Source organism: Prosopis cineraria, unplaced genomic scaffold, assembly GCF_029017545.1.
Source record: "Prosopis cineraria cultivar Desert tree isolate PC_DT_omini unplaced genomic scaffold, ASM2901754v1 PC6, whole genome shotgun sequence".
NCBI lineage: Eukaryota > Viridiplantae > Streptophyta > Magnoliopsida > Fabales > Fabaceae > Prosopis > Prosopis cineraria.
Window position 1 is genome coordinate 12,773,163 of NW_026555337.1, and position 22,648 is coordinate 12,795,810.

The window sequence follows — 22,648 nt, forward strand, 5'->3', positions numbered from 1 at the left end:
GGTAACAGTCCTGTGTGTAATAAAACAATTTCAGTTACAGCTAAAATAATTGGAAGTTCTTGATCACTAATCAACAATTAAGGACGATTCACAGGATCACAAGTATAATTGTTTGCAGAACTTAACAGACAATCGGACACCTTCTAACAGAACATGTGGAACATTATTACCAGGACATGGTCGTTCAATAAGTAGATGCTATTCTACGCTTCAATATGACATTTTCTAGAGGGAAGTAAAGCAAGGGTGTATTATTATACAGGGAATAGCAAACAGACCAACAATAAAGGAAGAAAAAATCAGACACATTCATACCTAGTACACTCAATTGCCATGCTTTTCTTGTTATGCGTTGATGATACAAGAGAATGATTTTCTTTACATTTTACCCACCTTGAAATCTTCCTCTCTTCATTCCTGCACAGCCTTGAAGTAATAGACTTGAAGCCACTTCTCATGCAGCTTACTATTCCAGTGAGGAACACCCTGAAAAGTGAAATTTGATATTTCAATTCTATAAACGGCTTGAGTACTAACATAAAATCCTAAACAGTTCCCAAGCTACTCCCTCTGATCCTTATTATAGGACACCTTGTGAAAGGATTTTTTGATCCTTAACATAAAGCACATGGAGAGTTGTTCATTACTATTTTTCAATACCTCATTGTAAATTTAATTTTATGGGTCATTGTATACTGTATATCTCTCTCCTTATTTTTAATTAAGGGTAAAGTTGGGAAATTTTTTTATTTCAAGAAATATTTCATGAGTTAACTATCATTTCTAGATTCCATTGAAGTAGTTGAAAGTGACTTCTAATAAAAACTGGGGAGTAAGCAGTTGTTACAAGGCACAAAATATACTAAATCATTATATAAAATTCTAACTTTAAAAGTCAGTCAAGGATCTGTGACTTAGGACGGTTTCCCCCTTGATACATTTGCCTTTTCGTTGCATGAAACAGGAGATGTACAATGTCTATTATACCCAAGTTAATATTACTCAACACTGATAATCCCTTTTTATTAACTTTTTCTGGTCTAGAGACACTATTGACATTTTTCATCCTTTTTTACTTTCTAAACACAGCATTTGAGTCCCAAGCAAGCCCTCAAGATTGAAGACAAAATTATCGTCTTTTGGCCTTCGCAGATAGCATTCAACAGATTTAAAAATAAAGTATCTACCTACTTAGGTCATTATATTTGCTTAAAAGAAAACTTAACTATTCAAATAATATTCAATAATAATATTACCCTCATGCAAATCACTTATCAAAGCTAATGATGCGAATCTGATTGGGGTAATATGCTCGTTTAATTTATCTATTTATTTTTGTTAAAAGGGTGATCTTCTCCTTACAACTATAAGTGCTTAAATACAAATCTTAATAAGATGGTGATGGGAAACTTGTTTTGAATTTATTTTTACGTTTTAGTAATTTTATGATTAGTAATAATCTTCATTTTAAGGTATCATGCAATCCATGTAACTGATCTCACTTAGTAGGATAAGATTTGTTATTGTAGTTGTAATTATCTTCATCTTAAAAGTTAGGTTTTCTTTAACTTATTAGGCATTGCCTTATCTATCGTTTAGGTTTAAATTAGTTTTAGTGTAAATTATTATCAATTTGATTATTGTACTTAAGGCTTTATAAATAATCCCAGGGTTATTTTGATGTCAGATCACTTTGCCTATTGAATAATATTGAGAATATTTTGCTGTCACACACTCCCAATTTCTTTATTTCTTCCTGCATTCTTCTCATATTCTCCCTCCCCCTCTTTTCCCATGTCCTACATCACATACTCCTAAGGGAGATAAATGACAAGACTTTTGGAATGACTTTCCTTTTGAAATGAATCCCACAGTACTAGCCCATGCTAAACAATTTGGTATGTGAATATAAAATGAGTTAGGAAAACATTCAAGTATAAACATTTATAATTAAATAAAGCATACACAAGACCCCTACTCATCCAACTTATGGGTTTGCACCACAATGGTTGTTATATGTTACTGCTTTTATAGAGGGCCTTATCGTCTTTATGCATTATGTTGCTGTGTTTTCTAATTATTGCTGAATCTTAAGATAGTATTGACAGTCTAGGACCCTCATTTCTTATGGCACGTGTCTAGGGTAGAATATATATCCTGTCTTGTCCCTCTAGCCGATTTTTATGAAATGAATTAGTCTTTTCTCCTCTATCTTCTTCTTCCTTCTAACAATGGTTCTAACTCCAGAAACTCATTATGTCTCAATCACACACACCAAAAAAAGAAAGAAAAAAAGAAAAAAGGCAACAACGTTTACATTATCTATAACAAAGGGTTCATTTAAAAACTATAAGGTCAGTTTAAACAAATCAAGGCATCGAGGGTATGGTGTACTTACAATGGTGAGCAAGGCGAACAGCGCCCATTCACATAGTACACGAATAGGTAAGAATCATAATGTTGTCCATTGATCAAATAAAATCCCCGCAGTGTTCTTACATACTTGAAAGACATCTTCTTGTATAGAAAGATTGCGGGGTTATTGTAAGAAATAACATGCAAGTAAACAGCAAGGCAGGTTGGAATACTTGAAGCATATTTTATGACCTCTCGAATCAGTGAAGAAGCTGCAGATCAAGCAGAAGTTGGACCTCATACTATGCCACCAAGAACTCACACTAAATTAAAGCGAGAGAATCTCATACCTATTCCGAGATTTCTATATGCTTCCACTACTCCCAGAGTCAGAATATAAATTAAAGTTTGATCTGATTTGGATGAGTCACATCCAGGAATATCCCCTGTCTGCATAAATAATATTCGTAAGTAAGGAACTTCAATTAATAATCAGCAAAATGTTGAGCCTTCAAACAGTCGTTGTACTCTAAGGAGGGCGTACGCCATAATGTATAATAAAATTTTGATAGTGAAGTGAAACATAATCAAATCTTTTAAAAGGACAAGATTCATAAAACATTACACTAAGCGTAGTTAGGTTTAGGAAGTTAAGGGAATATGATTTTTTCCCCCAACCTTCTCTCCGTGCATAGCCATGGCTTATAGTTAGGTTTCTTATCTTTGATAAAATGATAGGTTGAATGCACCTTGAATAAGATTTCCAGCAACAATTTCTGAGACAACATATATTGTCACCAGCTAAATGCATGCAAGCAATGAGTAGGCAAAGTCACATTCCAACTGAAATTTGCCTTTCCAGGGAGTAATAGAAGACCTAAAATCTCAGTTTTTCTATCCAGCTGGAGCGCTACCAATGATTCACAATTTAACTTCTTCTGAAAAAGCTTCAAGCAATAAGGAAAAAGGCATACAATTGTACATAATAGGACCAACCTCAATTTCTTTTCCAAGAACAATCCGTGCTGTTACAAATCCAATGAGTTCATCACTTTGGCCCTCAGGCCGACTATGGTCCACAGCTCCCCATGACACAATGTCATGCCCATTGACTACATCTTGAAAAAATAACGACTCATACCTAAAATTTGAAATATCCTTTTTTAAGTTAGCACAATTCCCATAGTCCACTATAAAGACAATTTCAAAAATATAAATGTTGAGATACATCTCACCTGATAGGAAAGAGTTTTTCATGTAAATGCTCTATAGTGTCAAGGTCAGACGGTAGTATAGATCTGAAGCCTATTTTTGGACGACCAGCCACTTTTGATTTTGGGTTTACCATTGGCATTGAGTACTATTTGGAACTTCAGTTAATCCCCATCAAATATCTGATACAAGTGCACAATTTGTCCAACTGCAGTTCCTTTCATTAACACTATAGCCGAATGACAAAGGCCATTAAATACTTGTAACCACTGCAAATTAAACAGAAACTTCAGAATTTTAAATAAATAATAAACTATATTAGCAATACTGACTCAACCTCATATCATGATTGAGATATATTTTTTTTCACGAGTAAGACAAACCAGAGATTTAATTATTTCTATTAAGCAAGCAAATATACCATCAATAGGTCTTTTCTCAAAAACAGAAACTAGCATAAAGAAAGGTAGAAGAAACAAAGGCAAATAATTATTCCACACAAAACAGGAAGCATCAAATACAAAGAACGGGAAACTCACATCTCATTAGAGCCATCTGCATATCAAACCAGGAATTGCCCAAAATAAAATAAGAATAAATCACACTTCATCCCCTTAAGTTTTAATGAAAGTCAACCTCAATGCACCAAATTCTAAATCTCACACTTTAGCCCCCTCTAGTTTCAGAAACGAACATTTTTACTCCCTCAGATTCAGATACATTAAATCCTCCTCAGTCAAAGAACACAAACCAAACCTATCCACGCAAGCATTTTCTTCTCAACTGCAGAAAACAGAGCTGTGGAAGAGGCTGAGTATCCTATATGATGGTTACATGGAGAAAATAGACTAGAAAGGGAGGTTATGTCTTCTGCATAAACTATAGAAATCAGAGCAATGGGAAAAACTGTATGAGTGTTGATGAAGTAATGTGGATTTTTTTTGGTCACCAGTGATGTATGATGCTGAATGTCATAAGAACTTCAAGGAATTAACAGGAATTCATTCAAAAATAAAGACTGTCAGCATAAACCCACAAATATTCTAGACAAACAATCCTACGCCGAATAAAATTAGTGGATAAAAATCAAAAGTGAAAAGAACAGAGATAAATCTATCTAAGCCTAGGCCCTAGGCTATCAGTTGGCTTATGAACTAGGGACGTGCTCTCCCTTAACAGAAACCAAAAATAGTTTCCAAGCATTGAGATAGCATCTGTATTTATAATGATAACAATTAAGTCAATCTCTGTAATATAGCTATATGGCAACCTCAACTAAATCCCAGATTCCCAAAGTAACACATGAAAGTTGAAACCAATAGAAGCCATGGACAACAGTTTGCTTTGAAGAAGAACGTATATGTCACTAATTTTTAATGATGCAGTACATAACAAATAACTGGAGTTTAATTTTTTAACTACAAAGACGTTCAACATCTATATGGTTTGTATGTTTCATATAATACTGCAAAAATATTTGAACTGTAAATATTCAAACTAGATTAAATTTATAATTTGAAGAAAATATCTAGAAAATCAAATAAAGCGTTTGAGGAGTCTTCACAAGAAAAAGGTTTTGGAACTTCACATTGATTGAAAGGAAACTTCACAAGGAAAAGATTTTGGAACCTGATAAGGGTCCAAGTTTGTCTTGAGCTCCAATCAGAACCTCACATTGATTGAAAGGCAACTTCACAAGGAAAAGGTTTTGGAACCAATAAATTTGTTTAGGTCATATAAGTATAAACTGAAGTTCTAAACCCTACAATTCATGCAGTTGAAACTAAGAACAAAAATACCAAATAACAAAGTATACGCTTTCTGCAGGACTTGCTTATACTGCAAACCACACCACATGATAATATAAATAACAACAAAAACAACTTCTTAGCACAACAAGCAATAAAACTTAAAGATACACGTTGAACTGAAAACTATCACAAGAATGGTATACAAAGAACTTAAATGACCCTTATCACCTTACTTCTATCTATCTGAGTAGTTTATGATGCCAATAGTACAAAGGTGAATAGAACACAAAGAAGGTAATCATGAGTTTCCAAATGCTACTATCTGTTATCTTCTTTATGATAATTTCTCATGCCTCATATTTTATGCATGTTCTTGAGAAAATGCTAAATTGCCAATTAACTTTTCAAAATAGGTACTTGGAATTTTCTGTTTTGAGGAAAGATTTTTTATCAATAGAAAATAACACAAGTGCAAAATTTGAAGGATATATGTTAGAACAATTTCTTACCTATATGAGTAATGAATTTAAAAAAAAGAGAGAGAATTACAATCAGGTCCCAATAAGAAAACTAATTATTTCTTCAGCCTATTTACAAGTCAAACTTCTATATTTACATGCTAAACTTTATTATTTACAAGTGGACAGGACTTATAAGTAATTAGTTTCCAGTTCTGGGACCTATATGTAATTCTCCCTAAAATTCAACAATTCCGCAGATTTTCATGCAATTAAATGGGTGCGCAAAATTCATTGGAGGAAGAATTTGATAAATAGATAGTCTTAAAAAGGGGACTTATGGCCAATAATTTATTTTTTTTCTATCAGTATTACTTTAATCTGCTCTTGTAAGTCATGACGTCATATACACCTATCTATTTTCACCTTTGTTGCAATTATTTGCAAAGGGTAACAGAAACATTGTGAAGGTACAAAGTCCATGTTTAGATAAAGGAAAGAATACTTAGTAGGAATTTTAGCTGCCTTTTTTAGAAGGAAGGTGGCTTTGGCGTTGGTAATTAAGCAGCAAAAAATCACTATCCCAGGAAGAGTGCCACGGCATCCATGAAACTACATCTTCTAAGGTGATCAACAGAATGGATGGTATGTCAGGGTTCTTGCCAAATCTGGACATAAAAGCCTAGGAAATTTGCGTTTCCTATAAAATTAGTTAGTAATAAGTTCTTTGGTTTGCTTTCAAAAGGATCAACAGAGTATTGTTCTATCCTCCAGTTGTATTTTACATCTAAATCATCTCTGAGGCACCCATAATTCTTCTGTTACAAGTCTTGATTATTTGGGAATTCAAATAATAATTGAAACATTTAATTCTAAGAGTCTTTATTAATATGGAAAGCTCTGATCTACCGCTATTGAAAATTAGCCTCATTTTTTTTTTTTTTTTGGTTTGTATACTTCCTTCCCCAGTTAATCAAATCAAATCGTTAACCTGGTAACAATCACAACTTATGCGGTGAAGGGAAGAAATGAGGAAACCCGTTAACCACCAACATAAATTTAACCCGGAAAAAAAAGGGCAAAATGCAAGATCACATATATGTATATAGATTATAGAATAACAGAGAGGGAAGAAAAAATAACTGACCAGACAATGAAAAAATAGCAATAGTCACCGAAAATTCGTCAAGGATTACAAGGCATCTGATTTCATAGTAGGATTTCTCAACTGATATAATAAATCGGTAAATTGAAGAAAGATCACAAAAAAGATAGCGTGATCGCAGAGAAAGATTATACCTAAACAGCAAAACTAGAAGATGCCTGAAGAGAGGAATGCTTTCGATCGTGGTTCTGGACAACGAATCTGGAACAATAGCCCAGCTTACTCCTCGTCCTCTGTACAGTTTGTTTTCTTAAAGTCATATTTTTTAAAATTTATTGATTTAATTTTGAATTTTCCTATCAAAATATTATTAGTATCAGCATCCAAATAGTCATCAATATAGAGCCTAAGCATAGACTCGCAGTTGGCTTCCTTGCTTCAGGTACTTTAGATTTAATTTAAATGATCTAAATGTAATATAATTTTTTTAAAATAATATATATATATATATATATAAAAATTATAAATTTTTTTAACAAATCTGATTATGAGTTTGGACAATTTATATTTAATATTAATCATCTATATTTAATATTAAAAATTAAAAAATTATAAAAATCTTTTAAATCAAGATATATTTAAATAATTAATTTATAAAAATTTTGATATTAAATATAAATCATTCATATTAAATTTAAATTATTTAAATTAACAAATAAACTTATTAAAAAATTTTATAATTTATATGATTTTTTATTGCAAAAAAATTAAAATTAAAATATTAAATATAAACCGTCTAAATTTAGTTTGAACAGCCTAAATCATCTACTACCTCCATGGAGCTGTGGAGAAGGCTTCACTCCAGCTCCCAATAAAATGTTATTTATCTTCAATTTGGCATGAATTGTTTTACTTATTATCCGTTACTCTTTTATTTATATTTAATTTAGATTATGAATTTTACGAAAACTCATGAATTTTATTTAAATCCTTATATTTTTAAATTTTATTTCATATATCCATTTTATTTGAATTTAATTGTTAATTAAAAATTATGTAATAACAAATCGTGTGACTTGGCTTGTCAAATACATCATAAAAATATTACTTCATCAAAGTAATTAGGTGAAAATACATTAAAAATAACATAAAATATAAATTAAGCTAGAAAATTATAGTTTAATAAAAAAATTAATGAATGAAGATAAATTAAAAATGTTGGCAAGAAAAAAATAAAATAAATTTAAAATGAATTAAAGCAAAAAATTATTAATTCCAATAAAAGGAAAAAAATAAATGTTGAAGTAAATTTTTGTCCAAGTACAAAAGTTGAAGTAAGATTAGAACAATGTAAGCAATTAGATTTGCTAAAATACTGACATGAATTGCATTAAAATTTAAAAGAATATGACACAAAGTTATATTTATAAATTTATACGGAAAATCTAATTGCAAATCTAAAAAGATTAATTGTAAATAAGCTGTAAATTGATATAATTTTTTCTAAACTGCTGAAGTTTAATTGCAAAATTTATAAATTCAATTACAAATCATGAAAATTTAGTTAGAAATCTCAAAAATTCAATTGTGAAAATCTGCTGCAAATTATTATTGAACTTTTGATATTCATAGCAAGGCTTCCATAATTTATAAATCTTCTGCAATTTATGATTTATTTAAAATTAATCTTTCTATATATTCCATTTGTTAAAAAATATAGGGTATTTTTAATCGAATCTCACCCCCAATAAAGTAGTTATCTATTTTTAAACTAACCTTATCTTTTCATATTTACCCTTATTAAATACTCTATAATAAATATAAAGTCACTATTAATAGGGGCACTTAAAAAAAGACAATAATTACACTTCAAAATACTAAAATGTCTTACATTTTTAAATATTCAATTCCTCAAAAAATGTCTTACATTTTTGAATGGAGGAAATACCTAAAATTGAACTGTAAAATTTTGCAACTAAATTATGTTATTGATTAAATTTTTTAAAAAATCAATAGGATTGAATCAAGTAGAAGATGTTAGTCCTTCATAATATAGTGAACAAAGTTCAATTTTTTTTTTAAAAAAATTGAGTATTGTACTTTTTTTTTTAAATAATCTATTGCTTATTGTATTGTCCAACTACATGAGCTTTTTAATCTTGCTAGTAAGTCTTTCTTTGGGATAAAAAATGTGCTGAAGGTCCAAAGAACCAAAGCGGGGAGAGTGTAAGCTTATTTACTTGCACCCCGATTCTTTGGTTTTCCAGTGTAACATTTCTGACAAGTTCCTTCTTCTCTCATAAGTTCATGGTTCTTTAATGTCAATTGTTTATTTTGGCGGTATCAGTTCGTTAGTTTCTAACAAGATTCACCTTATTTAAAAAAAAAAAAAAATTACCTTCCAAAAGAAAAAAAAAAAAAAACCGTGGGTTGGTCTGCAATTCTTCACCTTTCGCAACTTTCCCAGAAACGACCGTATTGATAAGATTACATCAATAAGCAGCCGAGCGCTCCGTTTACATTTTTTGCTTCCTCTGCTCTCTCAGCTTCATTCAGTAGCTTCATGAAGATTATCAATGGTGGTCTCTTATTCTCTGCGATTCCCACTATCTCCATGTCCGAATCCAAACCCACACCTCATCTCGAAGTTTCCACTTCTACCTCCGAGGCGTTCAGATGCTATTGTTCTTCCACTGAAACTGAAACCTCTACCCAATTGCCTCCAAACCCTTCGCCTCTCCTCTCTCCTAACAAATGGCATCCTTTTCTGAAGAAAAAGGTCGTAATGCGTGTCGGATACGTTGGCACAGATTATAGAGGTTCCCTCTTTCTCATTTTTCGAGTTTTGTGTGTGTTGTGTGTGTTTTGAAATATTCGGAATGGCGGAACCTCACAAGGCTTTATTCAGGTCTGCAAATGCAACGAGATGAACATAGCTTATCCAGTAAGCTACCTCTACTTCTTTCCCCTTTGGTTATGTTAAAAAAGAGAGTGAGAGAGAGAAGTGATTATGCTAGTTCATGAAGTATATGTATTCGAAATTTAACTCCTATATATTTATTCAACGAATATATATATATATATATATATATGGTAGTACATCATCGTTCCATTTATATCTCTGTGAGGAGCTGCATTGAGCAATACCTAGTTTCGTCTGAAACGATTATATGAGAATTTTTGTTGGCCAAGCAAAGATTATATAAGAAGTTTTAATGAGTACAAGCATTAAATGCTTACTTGCTTTTTGTCAAATAAAAAAAAAAAAAAACTGACTACTGGCATGCATAAATCAGATGGCGTCTTGCTAAAGCAATGCAAATTTGACATGTAGCTATTGAGAAAGAACTGGAAACAGCTATTTTCAAGGCTGGTGGCATCCGAGATAGCAATTATGGGGATCTGTGTAAAGTTGCATGGGGCCGAAGTAGCAGAACAGATAAAGGGGTAACCTTAATATTTCCATCTGTGGATTATAACTGTTCTGTTTGTAGCCGATATACACTTTATTATGACTTCCTAACTGTCTGGTGTGATGGATGTGCTAGGTCCACTCTTTGGCAACAATGATCTCCTTAAAGATGGAAATCCCTAAGAATGCATGGCAAGGAGACCCTTATGGCATTTTACTTGCTAATTGTATTAACTCTTACCTTCCTCACAGTATCAAAGTCTTTAGCATACTGCCTTCAAAAAAGTAAGATTATTAGTCTCACGTGTTATACCTTCTACTAATCTGTTATAAGCATCAAAATCACCATTTTCTTTTGTACGTTAAGCAAGAAACATATGAAGGGCCCTAGATTTACTCAAATTAAGAATTTTCTGTCATCCATGAGAATACAAAAGTACAAGTATTCATTTGGACAGGAGATTATTACTACAAGAGTTGTTTTGAAACAAAGAAATATCCTTTTCTCCATGTTTAGTAAAAAGAAGCATTCCTTGCTGGTTAACTAATGCCCTCTCTCACCCTGTTCCCGAACCACATGGCTTCGGTTTGTCTCAGGAGATTTGATCCTAGAAGAGAGTGCAATCTGCGAAAGTACTCTTACCTCCTTCCTTCTGATATTATAGGAATCCAAAGTCATCTTAGTGAGGATAAAATTCAATATCATATCTCGGATTTCAACACTATACTTAGTGCCTTTGAGGTATAGTATTTTAGTATGTATATTATATAATGTGAATGTCAATTTTACTTCTGTCTTATCTACCTAATGAAGTTGATTTAGTGGAAGAAACCCAAGTGAGATTTCTAACAGAAGATAGTTATTGCTGAAAAGCAGCTTTTTTTTAATTAAATCTTATAGTTAACATAATCATAATGACAGTAGACTTGTTTATTTCATTTTTTAGGTAAAAGACTTATTTATTTCATTATTAATCTCTTCTATTTTCAAATTTCTCTGTTCTTTTATTATATTTATGAGGAGGAGAAGATAACATACTAGACATTGAAGACATACATGTTAGATGACAACGACCCTCCATCACTGAGCTGGAACCTGCATTTAAGTATTTTGTCCTATGCAAGTTCTGATATTCTGACCCTTTCTTTCCTTCTTGTTGTGTGAGTATGAGGCATAGTTATTGGTGACTGACTAGCCATCACTATCATTCTATTATTAACTGATAAAAAGGAAGATGTAAGTGTAACATTTTGATAGCTACACCTGTAGTTATTTTTTCATCTGTTGATACTTTCTTGTAGGGAGAACATCCTTTCCATAATTATACTGTTAGGTCAAAGTACAGGAAAAAAATTAAGGCAAAGCAATTACATGGAAATGTTGGAATGTCAAACAGAGCAAACACACCTGGTATGATATCAGCTTCTGAATCAGAGACTGAGGAAAGTGACGGAGAAGATTTTGAAGGTTGTGGGCCGTCCACTTCAAGCATTGAGGAACAGAAGCAGGAATCTTTAGACATTGATGCTTCTAATTTAAATTATAAAAACTCTCGTTCAGCTGTTTATGCAAGATGGTTATATGAGCCTGATGGGACTGATAAATTAAATGCTTCCCATTTCAGAAGGGTTTTTCATTGTTCTTGTGGGAAGTTGGAAAATTCACTTGGATATGATTATGTTGAGATCAACATATGGGGGGAGTCATTTATGTTACATCAAGTAAGTATTTATTGCAACTAGATTCTATTTATACTGTTGAATTATTTTCATGTTGGTTTATGTTGATTTTGTATATCTAAGTGGAACATGTGTGGCAAATTTTCCATTATAGGCATCCAATTCTTGGGGCGGTTTTCTCCAATTTAAGCAAGACTACAATTTTACCTATAAGATATGCTAAGATCTTCTAATTGTTGCTAATTTCTTTCAGGGAAAAAAAAACAGCTGCTTGGTTTGCTTTCACATCATACATGAGATGTTGAAAGAAAAGTGAATTGAAAATTGATTAATCCCAGACACAACCATTGTATTATTGAATCAATCTGTCAATTTATGCTTTTCTTTTCATGTGGTATATAGAATTAACCATGACGTCCTAACAGTTAACAGTATTCTAATGCTCAGTGGTCAATTGCATGATGTCTTTCTTGGACAGTGGTTGTTGGTATAACAGAATAACTGACCCAAAATGAAAAGATATGTAATTGGACCAACTTGAAAGATGTTTGAATTCCAATGTAGCTTATTGAACGCAATTGTCGCTTGTCACTTGGTTTTAGGAGTCTGCCTCATTGAGAAAGAACCCTTAAAAACTTTGGCAAAGATGCTTTTCACGACATTGCAGCGGACAGTGGTTGAGTCCTACTCTTGCATGCTTCTTTTGACCTGATTGAGATCCACTGTCCACATTGGTGCCTAGTTGCTTTGCTTTAGGTTATAACTGCCATTTGGTAACTGGTTGCTTCTCTTTTATAGGCGAAATTAAATAACTTAATGGATTCCTTTGTAGAGTTAAATGCTGAACCTATGACATTATTATTAATCATATACAAACTAACTCAGTAACTCATCAGATACGCAAAATGATTGGAACAGCTGTGGCAGTAAAGAGGAACTTACTCCCAAGAGACGTTCTTGCGTTGTCACTGGTTAAATTTTCTCGAATTGTGCTCCCCCTTGCCCCAGCAGAAGTTTTGATTTTAAGGGGAAACACATTTAGGATGAGAGCAAGTGCTGGAAACATGACAAGGCCTGAAATGGTGTCTATGGTTGAATCAGAACAAATTCTTCAGGCAGTTGATGACTTTTATGTATCTGTTATGCTGCCTAAAGTTTCAATGTTCCTAGATTCATCAAGCTCTCCTTGGGCAGATTGGGTTGAGAAATTGGATAGGAACTCAAGCATTCCAAATGCTGAATTGGATGAAGTCAGGAAGGCTTGGAAAACATGGAAGGAAAAGAGATCAAATCCTGCATTAGATTCATAGTGAATGTATGTAATTGAGGTATACATGTGCCAATTCAGAGTTCAGCATTGAAAATAATGCAGCATCTGATATGGTCATATCTTGACTAGTAGACTCACCTGTTTGTTGATATTTATCTGAATTTGGTGGAAACCAGTTCATGATCTAACTGTTAACTGCAGTTTATGAAAGTAGTACGAGCAGATAATCCAGAATTTTTCTTCTTTTTCCAAACTGGTGGAGCTCTGATGCCTTAATGCAGGTCGGAAGGATGTTCATCTTAACATAAGGTGATGTAATTTGCTACTATCGTCCGCTAACATAAAATGCAGAAGATGTGGCAATCTAGTTTCAAGTTCTATTCATTTATACATAATGTATAATTGTATTTATATCTACTGTGCTTTGCTTAGAGAGTTTTTGTCCGTTCTTCTATTAAATTATTTTATGGAGTGGAAAGTCTCTTGGAATATAATTCACTTAGGTGGTGTTTAGATTGATGGATTTAGATTTTAGAGTTAGATAGTGCAAAAGATTTTAAAAGAAGAGAGACAAGGTGATATTTAAAATGAATACAGGAAGATTGGGAGTGACAGGTTGGCTTTAATTCTTCAATTGGCGAGAGACAAAAAGAGAAATGAGACAAGACGCAAGAGTGACGAAGACTAATATTGAAAACCGGGAACAGTCTGAAATGGTGGGAGTGACTTAATTTTAAATAATTATGATAGAGAAGAAATTTGAAATTAGAAAAGATTTATAATTTCAAATCTAGTTTTATAAATTTTTATGTATCTAAATAGAAGATTTGATTCAAATCCATCCAAGTTCCTATTAGTCTAAATACATTATCATTAAATAATATATTGAGAAAACAAAAACATTTTGGTTTTTTTTTTTGGTTTTATTACAGTTAGTTTGATCTTTTATGCACGCATACATGTGTTCTATAGTCTTCCAGTTGTCATTGCTTAATCTTTCATTTCCAATATAAAAACCCTCTTGGTTACTACTAGCATATGAGAATTTGGGGGAAAATTAGAGTTATTTTAATTTTTCTGAGCCAAATCTTTTCTGTTGTTGCATTGTGTCTAGGATAATGAATAAAATGAAAGAATGAAAGAATTAAATTATATGAGAATATATATATATATATATAGAGAGAGAGAGAGAGAGAGCTCTAATCACTCACACGCCCGCACAAAACCAAGACAAAATAATTACAACTATCCTCTTTCTAGATTTTGTATCTTTTACTGATTTGCATAATTTTTCTGCAGCATATTCCTCATATAATACAACTTTCTTTTTCTTGCTACACTTTTTTTTTTGCTAATAGAAGGCCACAGGTAAAATGTGCAAATAAACACCTTATGTTATGTTTGTGTACAAAAGATTTTTATAACTTAGTGGCGGGATATAAAAAAATATAAATATTTAAATTATCAATAAAAATTTAATGAGCCATTCAATTTGTGTATTTATTTGCCTTTTTAAACACCTGATCAGAAGTGATAGGTCAATCTCTCGTCACAAGTTTTTTGATTTTGTTAATAGTTGTAACTAAAAGATAATTTACAAATAACTCATTGCGTATTAACGTGAAAGCTTTTGTAGAGTTATAATAGATATTAACTTTATCAAATTTTCCAGCTTAACAAATATTAAGCCTTTATAAGATACCTATAAGTTTAGCTGCTGTATTGGAGTGATATTCATGTTCAATATATTTGGAGAAACCTTTGATTTAATTGCCTTGATCATCTCAAATGAAAGTACCACCAGCAATCACACCTTCATTGTTGATAGAGTCATTTATATCAAGTCTAATCTATCTTTCTCTAGAGGAAAATCATTTTGTTGACAGAACCATTTTACTTTCTATCTATCCCACTACACTTTTTGAAATCAAGCGTCCAATCAAGTCCTTTTCTTTTTCTTGTTTTGGTGGGTAAAGTCTTGTCTTTAACATTCTCATTGAATCGATAACTTGGTATCCCTCGAATATATAGCTAATAATGCTATTTTTCTGGTGTAAATTTCCTTTTTTCCCCCATCGTGTATGGGCGAATGGAAAAGTAATCAGATGTGGAGAAAGAGATTGACCAAAGAAAAATGGTAAAGAATAACTTTCTGTCATATCATTTTTTACATGGAAAGGGATAATATGACTATCACTCAAAAAAGAAAGAGAGAGCAAATTACAATCTTACACTAGTGTTTCCTATCACACTTTCATCACCCATCACTTTCGTACAAGGTAAGGAATAATCAAAGATACAAAAATCATCTAAAACTTAACATGGGAGTTCAGCTAAAAAATTAACACTACAATAGGTAGCGAGGGCAACATAGACAGTTTCACTAGAGGTACTAAAGTCTTCTGATCTTCCTTTCATGTTCAAAGAGAAACTAAGGCCAATGAACAAATCAGCACCTCTCGTTCTGATTTCTAATTTCATTAAACTTGTGAAATGAAAAGCAGCTTCTGAGACTAAAAAAGAAAGAAGACAACCTGACTTTCTGGATCTGATCATAAGGATCTGTTACTTTCCAATTTGGCGCACTGCAGTTCATCCCTGGGAATAATATAAACATTAGCTCAAGTAAAGAAGCAACTCTCGTCTTTCTGCTGAAGATATTGCCAAATTTTAGTAATTAAACGCTTCGTTCTGCTGTCTGCTCATTCTAAATATTCAACTATCATTTGATGGACATTGATCAGCAGGGTTATCTGGAGATAATTTGCAGAAGCATTCAGGCCAAGAATTTGTATAGAAAGACTCCGGTGTTACACGCTTGTGAGGTCCACCAAAGTTTGTTGTAAGCATGACTCTCCTGATCGCTTCCTCGAAGCCAGCAGTCCTCCCATTCTCTCTATCAATGAAAATTGGAGCAAGAGCTTTTCTATCAGGTCTGATTGTTGTCCGGAAACCCTCATAGAGGCGATGACCAAGGAGGTTGTTTGCAAAGTTGCTAGGGCCGTCATAAGTTGGCATAAAAATGTCAGAATGAAGACAGACCAAGTAATCCACAGCAGACCCTGCCAAGCCTCTAGTGTTCTCAGCAAGCTCATCAGAGGGTTCTATGGAACTATGATTTTCAAGGTTCGGAAACAGACTTCGAAATGGCTTCATAAACCGATCCCCACCAAACAGTTCACCAGCTGCTAAATATATCTTGGTAGCATTATCAAAACCCATTGAACGCAAAATAAGACCAACCTACCATGAGAGACACATTGACGGGTTGGCCAACTAATATTATTATTATGGTGTTCAACATGTTTGAAAAGCATAATTATCAGACACAAGTTAAATGGGAATGCAGCATAACTGACTTACCTCTTCCGGGGTCAATGGACACTTCCCAATGGCTCTTCTTTCATTATAGACAAGTCTTTTGGGTGCAAAATTTTCTTCTCGATATTTTCTCAATATCCGTTGTTCCTCAGAAGTAAATATATCGAAGCATCTAAATATCATGTACATACAAATATAAGCCAACCATCAAACACTTAAAAGTGTAACAGACAGATAATCCCAGAAATCAATGAGGTTGAAGATTGGATTCTATTAAGTTAAACAGCAGGTTAGTTCATTTTTCAATCCTAAAGTAGGAACACCTTGATACTTTGGCTCGACCCCCTGATAAAGACATGCAAGAAAGAGTATAAATTGACTTTCATGTGAATGGAACCAACAAGATTAGCACAAAACAATAGGTCAGAGAAAATGAATCTTGGCTAAAATCCATAACCTGTAAATTATAAGCTAAGTTGCTTTATCTAAGGTAATTACACTAACCCAGGACTCTGGTCAATCAATTATCACAAATTCCTAAACAGAAACAATGAGCATTTTGATCTTCATTCCTGCTTTAATGCATAAAATCACCAAGGATTCAACAAAGGTCCCTGGATAAATAGGCTCTTAAAGAAATGATCTATCAACAAGTTAGACCTCTTAAGTTTGATCTATCATCAGATTGAACCTATTTACATTCAAAGAAAAAGCATGCTTTTCATACGACAGCAGAGAGACAAATACCAATTATAGATATAATGTAGATGCTATTAAAATCCAATGAAACAAAATGGTCCACGACATCCCAAGAAAAGCCAGACAACTTACCCAGCAAATGCCAACATATCCATCTCAAAGCGGAGATGTATGGACATGAAATGACCTTGTGCCCGGAGCTTATTGACTATTGATTGACCTAGCTTCATAATATGGGGCTTGAACCTTAAAGCATGATAATTAACTCTACACCTCAGTCGTTGGTACTCAGCATTGTCAAGTTCTTCAGCTAATCGATGTGAAAAAGGAGTAAGATAGATGGCACCATGTTCCTTCATTTTCTCCAGAGCAACAGAAGTATACCAACTGATAGAAGCATCTCTTGGGGGTCGAAGCTGAGTTAAATTAAAGTGGAAAGTATTATCCAGGATATTGAAATTATATCAACCCCACGATCACTGATCAATAACTAAATTGCCATTTTTCTACCTGAAAGGCTTTTATTTTCTTCTTTTTGCCATTTTTCACAATTTCTGGGATGCTTTCAACAATCCTTACATCATCCTTCAGCGTCTCGATGAAGTATTCAACATCATAAATTCCATGGAAACCACTGTGCTAAGTAGACAGTTTATGGTTTTGGTTATTTCTATGACACCCAAACATAGTAAAAGGAAACGCAAATTAAAATTCAGCTCCAGACAGTGGGTAAAACAATTTTGGTTAACACACACACACTTGACACTCACAAGTAGGAAAAAGACTTATTGTAATGTGACACGAATTCATTGCCCCAAAAAAAAAAAAACAATTGATATAAAGTTTAAACAACTCAACTCTTAAAAACTTTGCCTCATATTTAAGCCATGTAATGCATGGTAATTGGCTACTAGAGCTAGATCACCTCTTTCATCGCTTTTTATGCCATGAGTTTAAATTTAACAGGGGTGCAACTTCTTGACAAAGAGGAAGGGTTGCCAGCTCATCAGTATGCTGATTGCCAAAGGTTTTGAGATAAATGTACCCAAGAAGTTCCTACAGATGGGGGTACATACAAGATTCTTTGTTCATCAGTTAATTGAGAAAGGAAAAATGTTTGGTGAATAGAATTGTTTAGGGTTAGAAACTACAAAACCCAATCCAAGACACCTAGCCTGCCCTCAAAGATTTAGACTAGGGTAGAATAGTCGATCTTGTTTTAAGATATAATTTAGGCTATTAGTTTTTTTAAGCTATTGTAAACAAACAGAAAAAGTTAAAGCAACCACAGCCCCACACACATGCATTATTGACAACGCAGAGAAGAAGAAAATTGGAAGAAAGAATGTCTAAGTTCAATACTCATAACCTCCTTGGCTTCTCCCTCAAGGTACAAGGTACTATTCCTTACATTTCTCCTTCCGCTCTTGTCACACTAATTTTCTCCTACACTCATCTCTCTTTCAAACTATTCTTGCCTTCAACTTATCATTCTTTTAAAATTTGTTCTAACCACACTTACTCAAACTCAAAGTTTCTAACTCTTTCTTAAATATGAACCTTATCTTGGATTCTAATTTAATTTCTTAAGATGATTCTGAAATCTGAAATATAAAATATAACCTAGGGCTCAGAAAGAAAGCGAACAACCCCTTATTCTGAAGTATAAACCATATTTTCTTTCGTTAGAACTTGCTCCACTTAAGTGCAATTTGTTTAATGCATTTTGCCTAAGTCATTTTAGAGGTTTATTGCCTTAAGGGTACCTTTCAATTTTGATTCCCCTTAAACATAATACATTCCAACTTCCGAGTCCAAAATTTGATCAATGGATGCATTAGGTCAAGACTCAATTAAGAGTTACATTAAGATTGTTACCTGTCATCACGCCAAAAGGAATTTGCGTCCAACTCAGGTAGCACAAGTATAGCATTCATTATTCTTGCAGCAAGAACAGCATTGGAAATCTATGGCATTGAAATGCAATATGTAAATATTATAGAAAAGCACAGTATAGCACGGCAACCCCATCATAACAATAGCACTGTACTTGGCTTTATTAGCAAATATATCACCAGAATTTAGTATACTTTAATTAAATTACTGAGAAGAAAACGGCAACGGAGTTTAAAGTTGAGAGACATGTACAAACCGCACTGCGCTGCTGATTCAGTCCACCATTACAGCGAACACGCAAATAGCCATTGATCTCATCTGGAGGAGCTGCCACAACTTATAATCAGCATAGAATGCAACAAAAGAAAATTCGGAAATTTTGATGTTCAGAAGAAAGCTACAATTAAAAGAAAAGAAAGATACGAGGCCAGTGAGATCGGGGAACTGATGATGGCCTCCAACCACCAGAATCAGCACCACTCCAAAGTTCTTCTAAGTGGATCTGTTTAAACAAAAGCGACGATGAATTGCCAATCCCGGAATACAAGGAAGAAACAAGCACTCGTAAAGAAGGTTTTGGGCAAAATCTATCATTTTTCCTTTCATTACATCAAAAAAAAAAAATTTGCCATTTAACCTACGGCTTGTGATTATAACATTGTAATTGTGCACTAATCGCAACGCTAGTCAAAATCCCATCTCACCTCCGTGCGGTAGTTGGATTGAACACTGGTAGTGATTGTTGATGAGAACAACAACGAGATTGTACAAATCAATAAGACTAGAACAGCAACTGACAACTTAATTATCATCCTGCTTATTCCTCCCCCTCCTCCTTGCTTCAAGTGCTGCCTGTGATTCCCAACTCCGCAGCAATAAAAAAACAACAAAGTTAAAATCTAGAAAATAAATAACAACCCCTAGGAGGGATACCCAATAAACCTTTGCTTGTTTTCCATTACCTTCTCATGGTTACGTTTCTAAAGGGTAAATGCGAGGATAAAGGACTAGCTCTCTTCTCCAATCGTCACACTTATTCAAATCCTCCAAAAGAACAACATGAATTGTTGCACCCTGAATCGCTACATCAATGTGCGATCAAATATCCGTGAAAACAATTAAAACAACGAAGCGCTCCATCGTATACTTTGATAAGTGAAATGTAAAGAATAACTAGCTAAACCATCAAGTTACGCTCAAATTGCTAACTTAAAATATAATAACAATACCATTAGAAGCAGACTCGGACTATGAAGGAATGCGGATCGAAAACGAGTTCTTGAGTTATGTCCAGATTTCGAAAATGGAACCAGGTATCGGTAGTGAGTGCAGAAGGAAGAAAGCGAACACTGTTCATCACAGTCACGTCGGCAAGTGCGAGTTTTCGGGTCGGGCGGGTTATCAAGTATCATATTTTGAGTGTCGAGTCAGGCAAGATCCGAGTTTTTGCAAGCTAGGATTGTTTCATGGCAAATCATTACATGTAATTTAAAAAAATAATAATAAAATTTTATTCTCTCTATTTTAAATTATAAGATACTTTTAAAAAAAATTAATATTTTAAAATATAAGACATTTTAATAAAAATAAGGTTTCATTAATAATATTTTTTTAATATTACCCTTCTTATACATTTTCTTTTTTCAACATTATTTTATTAATGGAACATTAAATGAATAGTATTTTTAAAAGTTTATATTTTTATTTTAAAAAAATAAATTTGTAAAGTGTATTTAATAAGTTTTATTGATATATAAAAATTTATTTAAAAATATCGTATAATTTAAAACTAAGAGAGTATTAAAATATATAAATAATAATTAGTTTTTTTGGGAATGTCATTATTTTTTAATGTCTCTAAATACCTCTATGACATTAATAATTTTAAAGTAAATAATTAAATTGATCTTTCTTAAAATAAAAAAAATAAATGGTTCATGTGAAATGTTTTGTTTCCTTATTCAATTATTACAGTGCAAATAATAAAATTTGTGATTTTTTAATAAAAATTATACATAATTATTTTTAAAACTTGAATTTTAAAGATAATAAAATAAATTGTAATTTTTTATTTAATTTTTATAATTTACAGTATTAAAATTATAATTATTTAAATAAAAGTTATGATTATAATTAATTATTTTTAAAATTTATTTATTAATCGTAAATAAATTTTACATGAAAAGTCATAAATTTTTGTTTAATTTTTGAGATTCATAAAATAAAAATTATAATTATTTAAATAAAAGTTGTTAGTTAAAAATAAAGTCAAATTTATTATTTTTATTTTAAACAAGGGACAATTTAATTATTTAAAAACATTGATGTCAAAAAATACTTAAAAATTTTGCAAAAATTATAATATTTTAAGCCATTTATTTATCATTATGATTTATATATTTTGAGAGGACATATATGTAATATCGACACAAATAGGGTGCTTTTACTAATCTCAACACGAGAAGGATAATTGTATGTCATATTTTCATGATTATACAATCGTGATAAAAGTACAAACAATGACCCCAGGAAATGTAAACTCGAAATTTGCAAATTACATATAAGTACCCTTGCTAAAATGCAAAAAATCTAACAAATTGCTTTCAGAAAATGGGTCCCGCACTATTTTTCTTCCGCCAATCATCATCAAACAATTGACCAGACCTGACACAAGTCATGATCAGTGTTCGCCCATGAGACCCAGCTTTTTACACAGGTTTTTAACTTCTGAGTTTTGATGATGGTATCGACGATTTAGGAATCAAGATTAAAGAGTGAAAGCTTTCACGATGTTATGGAAGAACCCATTTAGCTTGGTTTGTGCCATATTAAAATGATTTTTTTAGATAAATTGTAATTGATAAAGAAATTAAATGTGAATGCATATTTATTTTTGGAGTGAATAGTCAATTCATTTCTCAAGAATATTTATTTACAAAAGCGAGGCACGGTTTTGCAAGAAAAACCACCAAGCTACAAGAATAATTGTACAAAAGAAAAAAATATAATAGAATATACTTTTCCTGTTAAAAAATGTGAGGAATTTTTAATTGAATTTCACCTCTTAATAAAGCAATTACTTACTTTTAAATTAACTTTATCTTTCTATATTCATCTCTATTAAATACCCTACAATAAAACTATAATCATTCATCAATAGAAACACTTAAAAAAAAGCAATGATTATACCTTAAAATAATTAAAAGTATTTTATATTTTTTAACATTTAATTTTTTAAAAAATATCTTATATTTATAAATAAAAGGAGTAACAAATAGAATGAAATCAGAATGTGAGATAGTTAGTAGCTTCCATAGCTCTGATGGTGTGTTGATGTGTTGAGCTAATACTAATGCTTCATTCACAAATCACAAGTCCATATCATATGAGAGGGGTAGTAGCAAATAGCCTCCTATTGCCAGTTCGCCAAAATTTCCAATAGAGCAAACCAAAAGTAATTGTCCATAGTTAACCTTTGAAGTGAGAATT

At 32.4% G+C, this 22,648-nt stretch overlaps 3 protein-coding genes across 7 annotated transcripts; 1 reads left to right on the top strand and 2 right to left on the bottom strand.

The window, feature by feature from the left end:
- Positions 1–34: 34 nt before the first annotated feature.
- LOC129312344 (histone acetyltransferase MCC1) lies at positions 35–7,226 on the bottom strand. 3 transcript variants are annotated; one of them, XM_054954901.1, is made up of 7 exons: positions 7,076–7,134; positions 6,924–6,979; positions 3,591–3,836; positions 3,352–3,496; positions 2,706–2,805; positions 2,399–2,627; positions 35–486 (listed from the first exon to the last, which is right to left on the bottom strand). In XM_054954901.1, exons 3-7 carry the CDS (start codon positions 3,707–3,709, stop codon positions 300–302), a joined length of 780 nt encoding a protein of 259 aa, XP_054810876.1. In that variant the 5' UTR covers positions 3,710–3,836; positions 6,924–6,979; positions 7,076–7,134; the 3' UTR covers positions 35–299. The 3 variants fall into 3 exon arrangements, with proteins under 3 accessions (XP_054810876.1, XP_054810875.1, XP_054810877.1); XM_054954900.1 differs by lacking the exon at positions 6,924–6,979 and having other exon boundaries at positions 7,076–7,226; XM_054954902.1 differs by lacking the exons at positions 6,924–6,979; positions 7,076–7,134 and adding an exon at positions 5,197–5,257.
- Positions 7,227–9,342: 2,116 nt separating this feature from the next.
- On the top strand, positions 9,343–13,496 carry LOC129312413 (putative tRNA pseudouridine synthase). 2 transcript variants are annotated; one of them, XM_054955039.1, is made up of 7 exons: positions 9,343–9,700; positions 9,790–9,825; positions 10,216–10,328; positions 10,430–10,578; positions 10,891–11,035; positions 11,596–12,015; positions 12,892–13,040. In XM_054955039.1, the coding sequence occupies exons 1-7, from the start codon at positions 9,445–9,447 to the stop codon at positions 12,901–12,903; spliced, it is 1,131 nt and encodes a 376-aa protein (XP_054811014.1). In that variant the 5' UTR covers positions 9,343–9,444; the 3' UTR covers positions 12,904–13,040. The 2 variants fall into 2 exon arrangements, with proteins under 2 accessions (XP_054811014.1, XP_054811012.1); XM_054955037.1 differs by having other exon boundaries at positions 9,348–9,700; positions 12,870–13,496.
- A 1,882-nt stretch (positions 13,497–15,378) lies between these two features.
- LOC129314292 (O-fucosyltransferase 1-like) lies at positions 15,379–20,526 on the bottom strand. Of its 2 annotated transcripts, none has more exons than XM_054957691.1 (10): positions 20,389–20,526; positions 20,122–20,241; positions 19,864–20,011; positions 19,583–19,661; positions 19,416–19,486; positions 19,142–19,230; positions 17,774–17,897; positions 17,396–17,679; positions 16,607–16,736; positions 15,379–16,486 (listed from the first exon to the last, which is right to left on the bottom strand). In XM_054957691.1, exons 2-10 carry the CDS (start codon positions 20,127–20,129, stop codon positions 15,959–15,961), a joined length of 1,461 nt encoding a protein of 486 aa, XP_054813666.1. In that variant the 5' UTR covers positions 20,130–20,241; positions 20,389–20,526; the 3' UTR covers positions 15,379–15,958. The 2 variants fall into 2 exon arrangements, with proteins under 2 accessions (XP_054813666.1, XP_054813665.1); XM_054957690.1 differs by having other exon boundaries at positions 19,864–20,026.
- Positions 20,527–22,648: the final 2,122 nt, after the last annotated feature.

Bases quoted from the DNA above. Each gene is read 5' to 3' on its own strand.
- LOC129312344 (XM_054954900.1), bottom strand. From the start codon at position 3,709: ATGCCAATGGTAAACCCAAAATCAAAAGTGGCTGGTCGTCCAAAAATA. The intron at 2,806-3,351 runs GTTGGTCCTATT...TTATTTATGCAG, and splicing joins TTCTTGGAAAAGAAATTGAG to ACAGGGGATATTCCTGGATG. The intron at 2,628-2,705 runs GTATGAGATTCT...CTTGATCTGCAG, and splicing joins ATATAGAAATCTCGGAATAG to CTTCTTCACTGATTCGAGAG.
- LOC129312413 (XM_054955037.1), top strand. From the start codon at position 9,445: ATGAAGATTATCAATGGTGGTCTCTTATTCTCTGCGATTCCCACTATC. The intron at 9,701-9,789 runs GTTCCCTCTTTC...GGCTTTATTCAG, and splicing joins CGTTGGCACAGATTATAGAG to GTCTGCAAATGCAACGAGAT. The intron at 10,329-10,429 runs GTAACCTTAATA...TGGATGTGCTAG, and splicing joins GTAGCAGAACAGATAAAGGG to GTCCACTCTTTGGCAACAAT.
- LOC129314292 (XM_054957690.1), bottom strand. The intron at 19,487-19,582 runs GTATCTTTCTTT...AAGTTGTGGCAG, and splicing joins TCCCCGATCTCACTGGCCTC to CTCCTCCAGATGAGATCAAT. The intron at 16,487-16,606 runs GTAAGTCAGTTA...CTCTCATGGTAG, and splicing joins GTCCATTGACCCCGGAAGAG to GTTGGTCTTATTTTGCGTTC.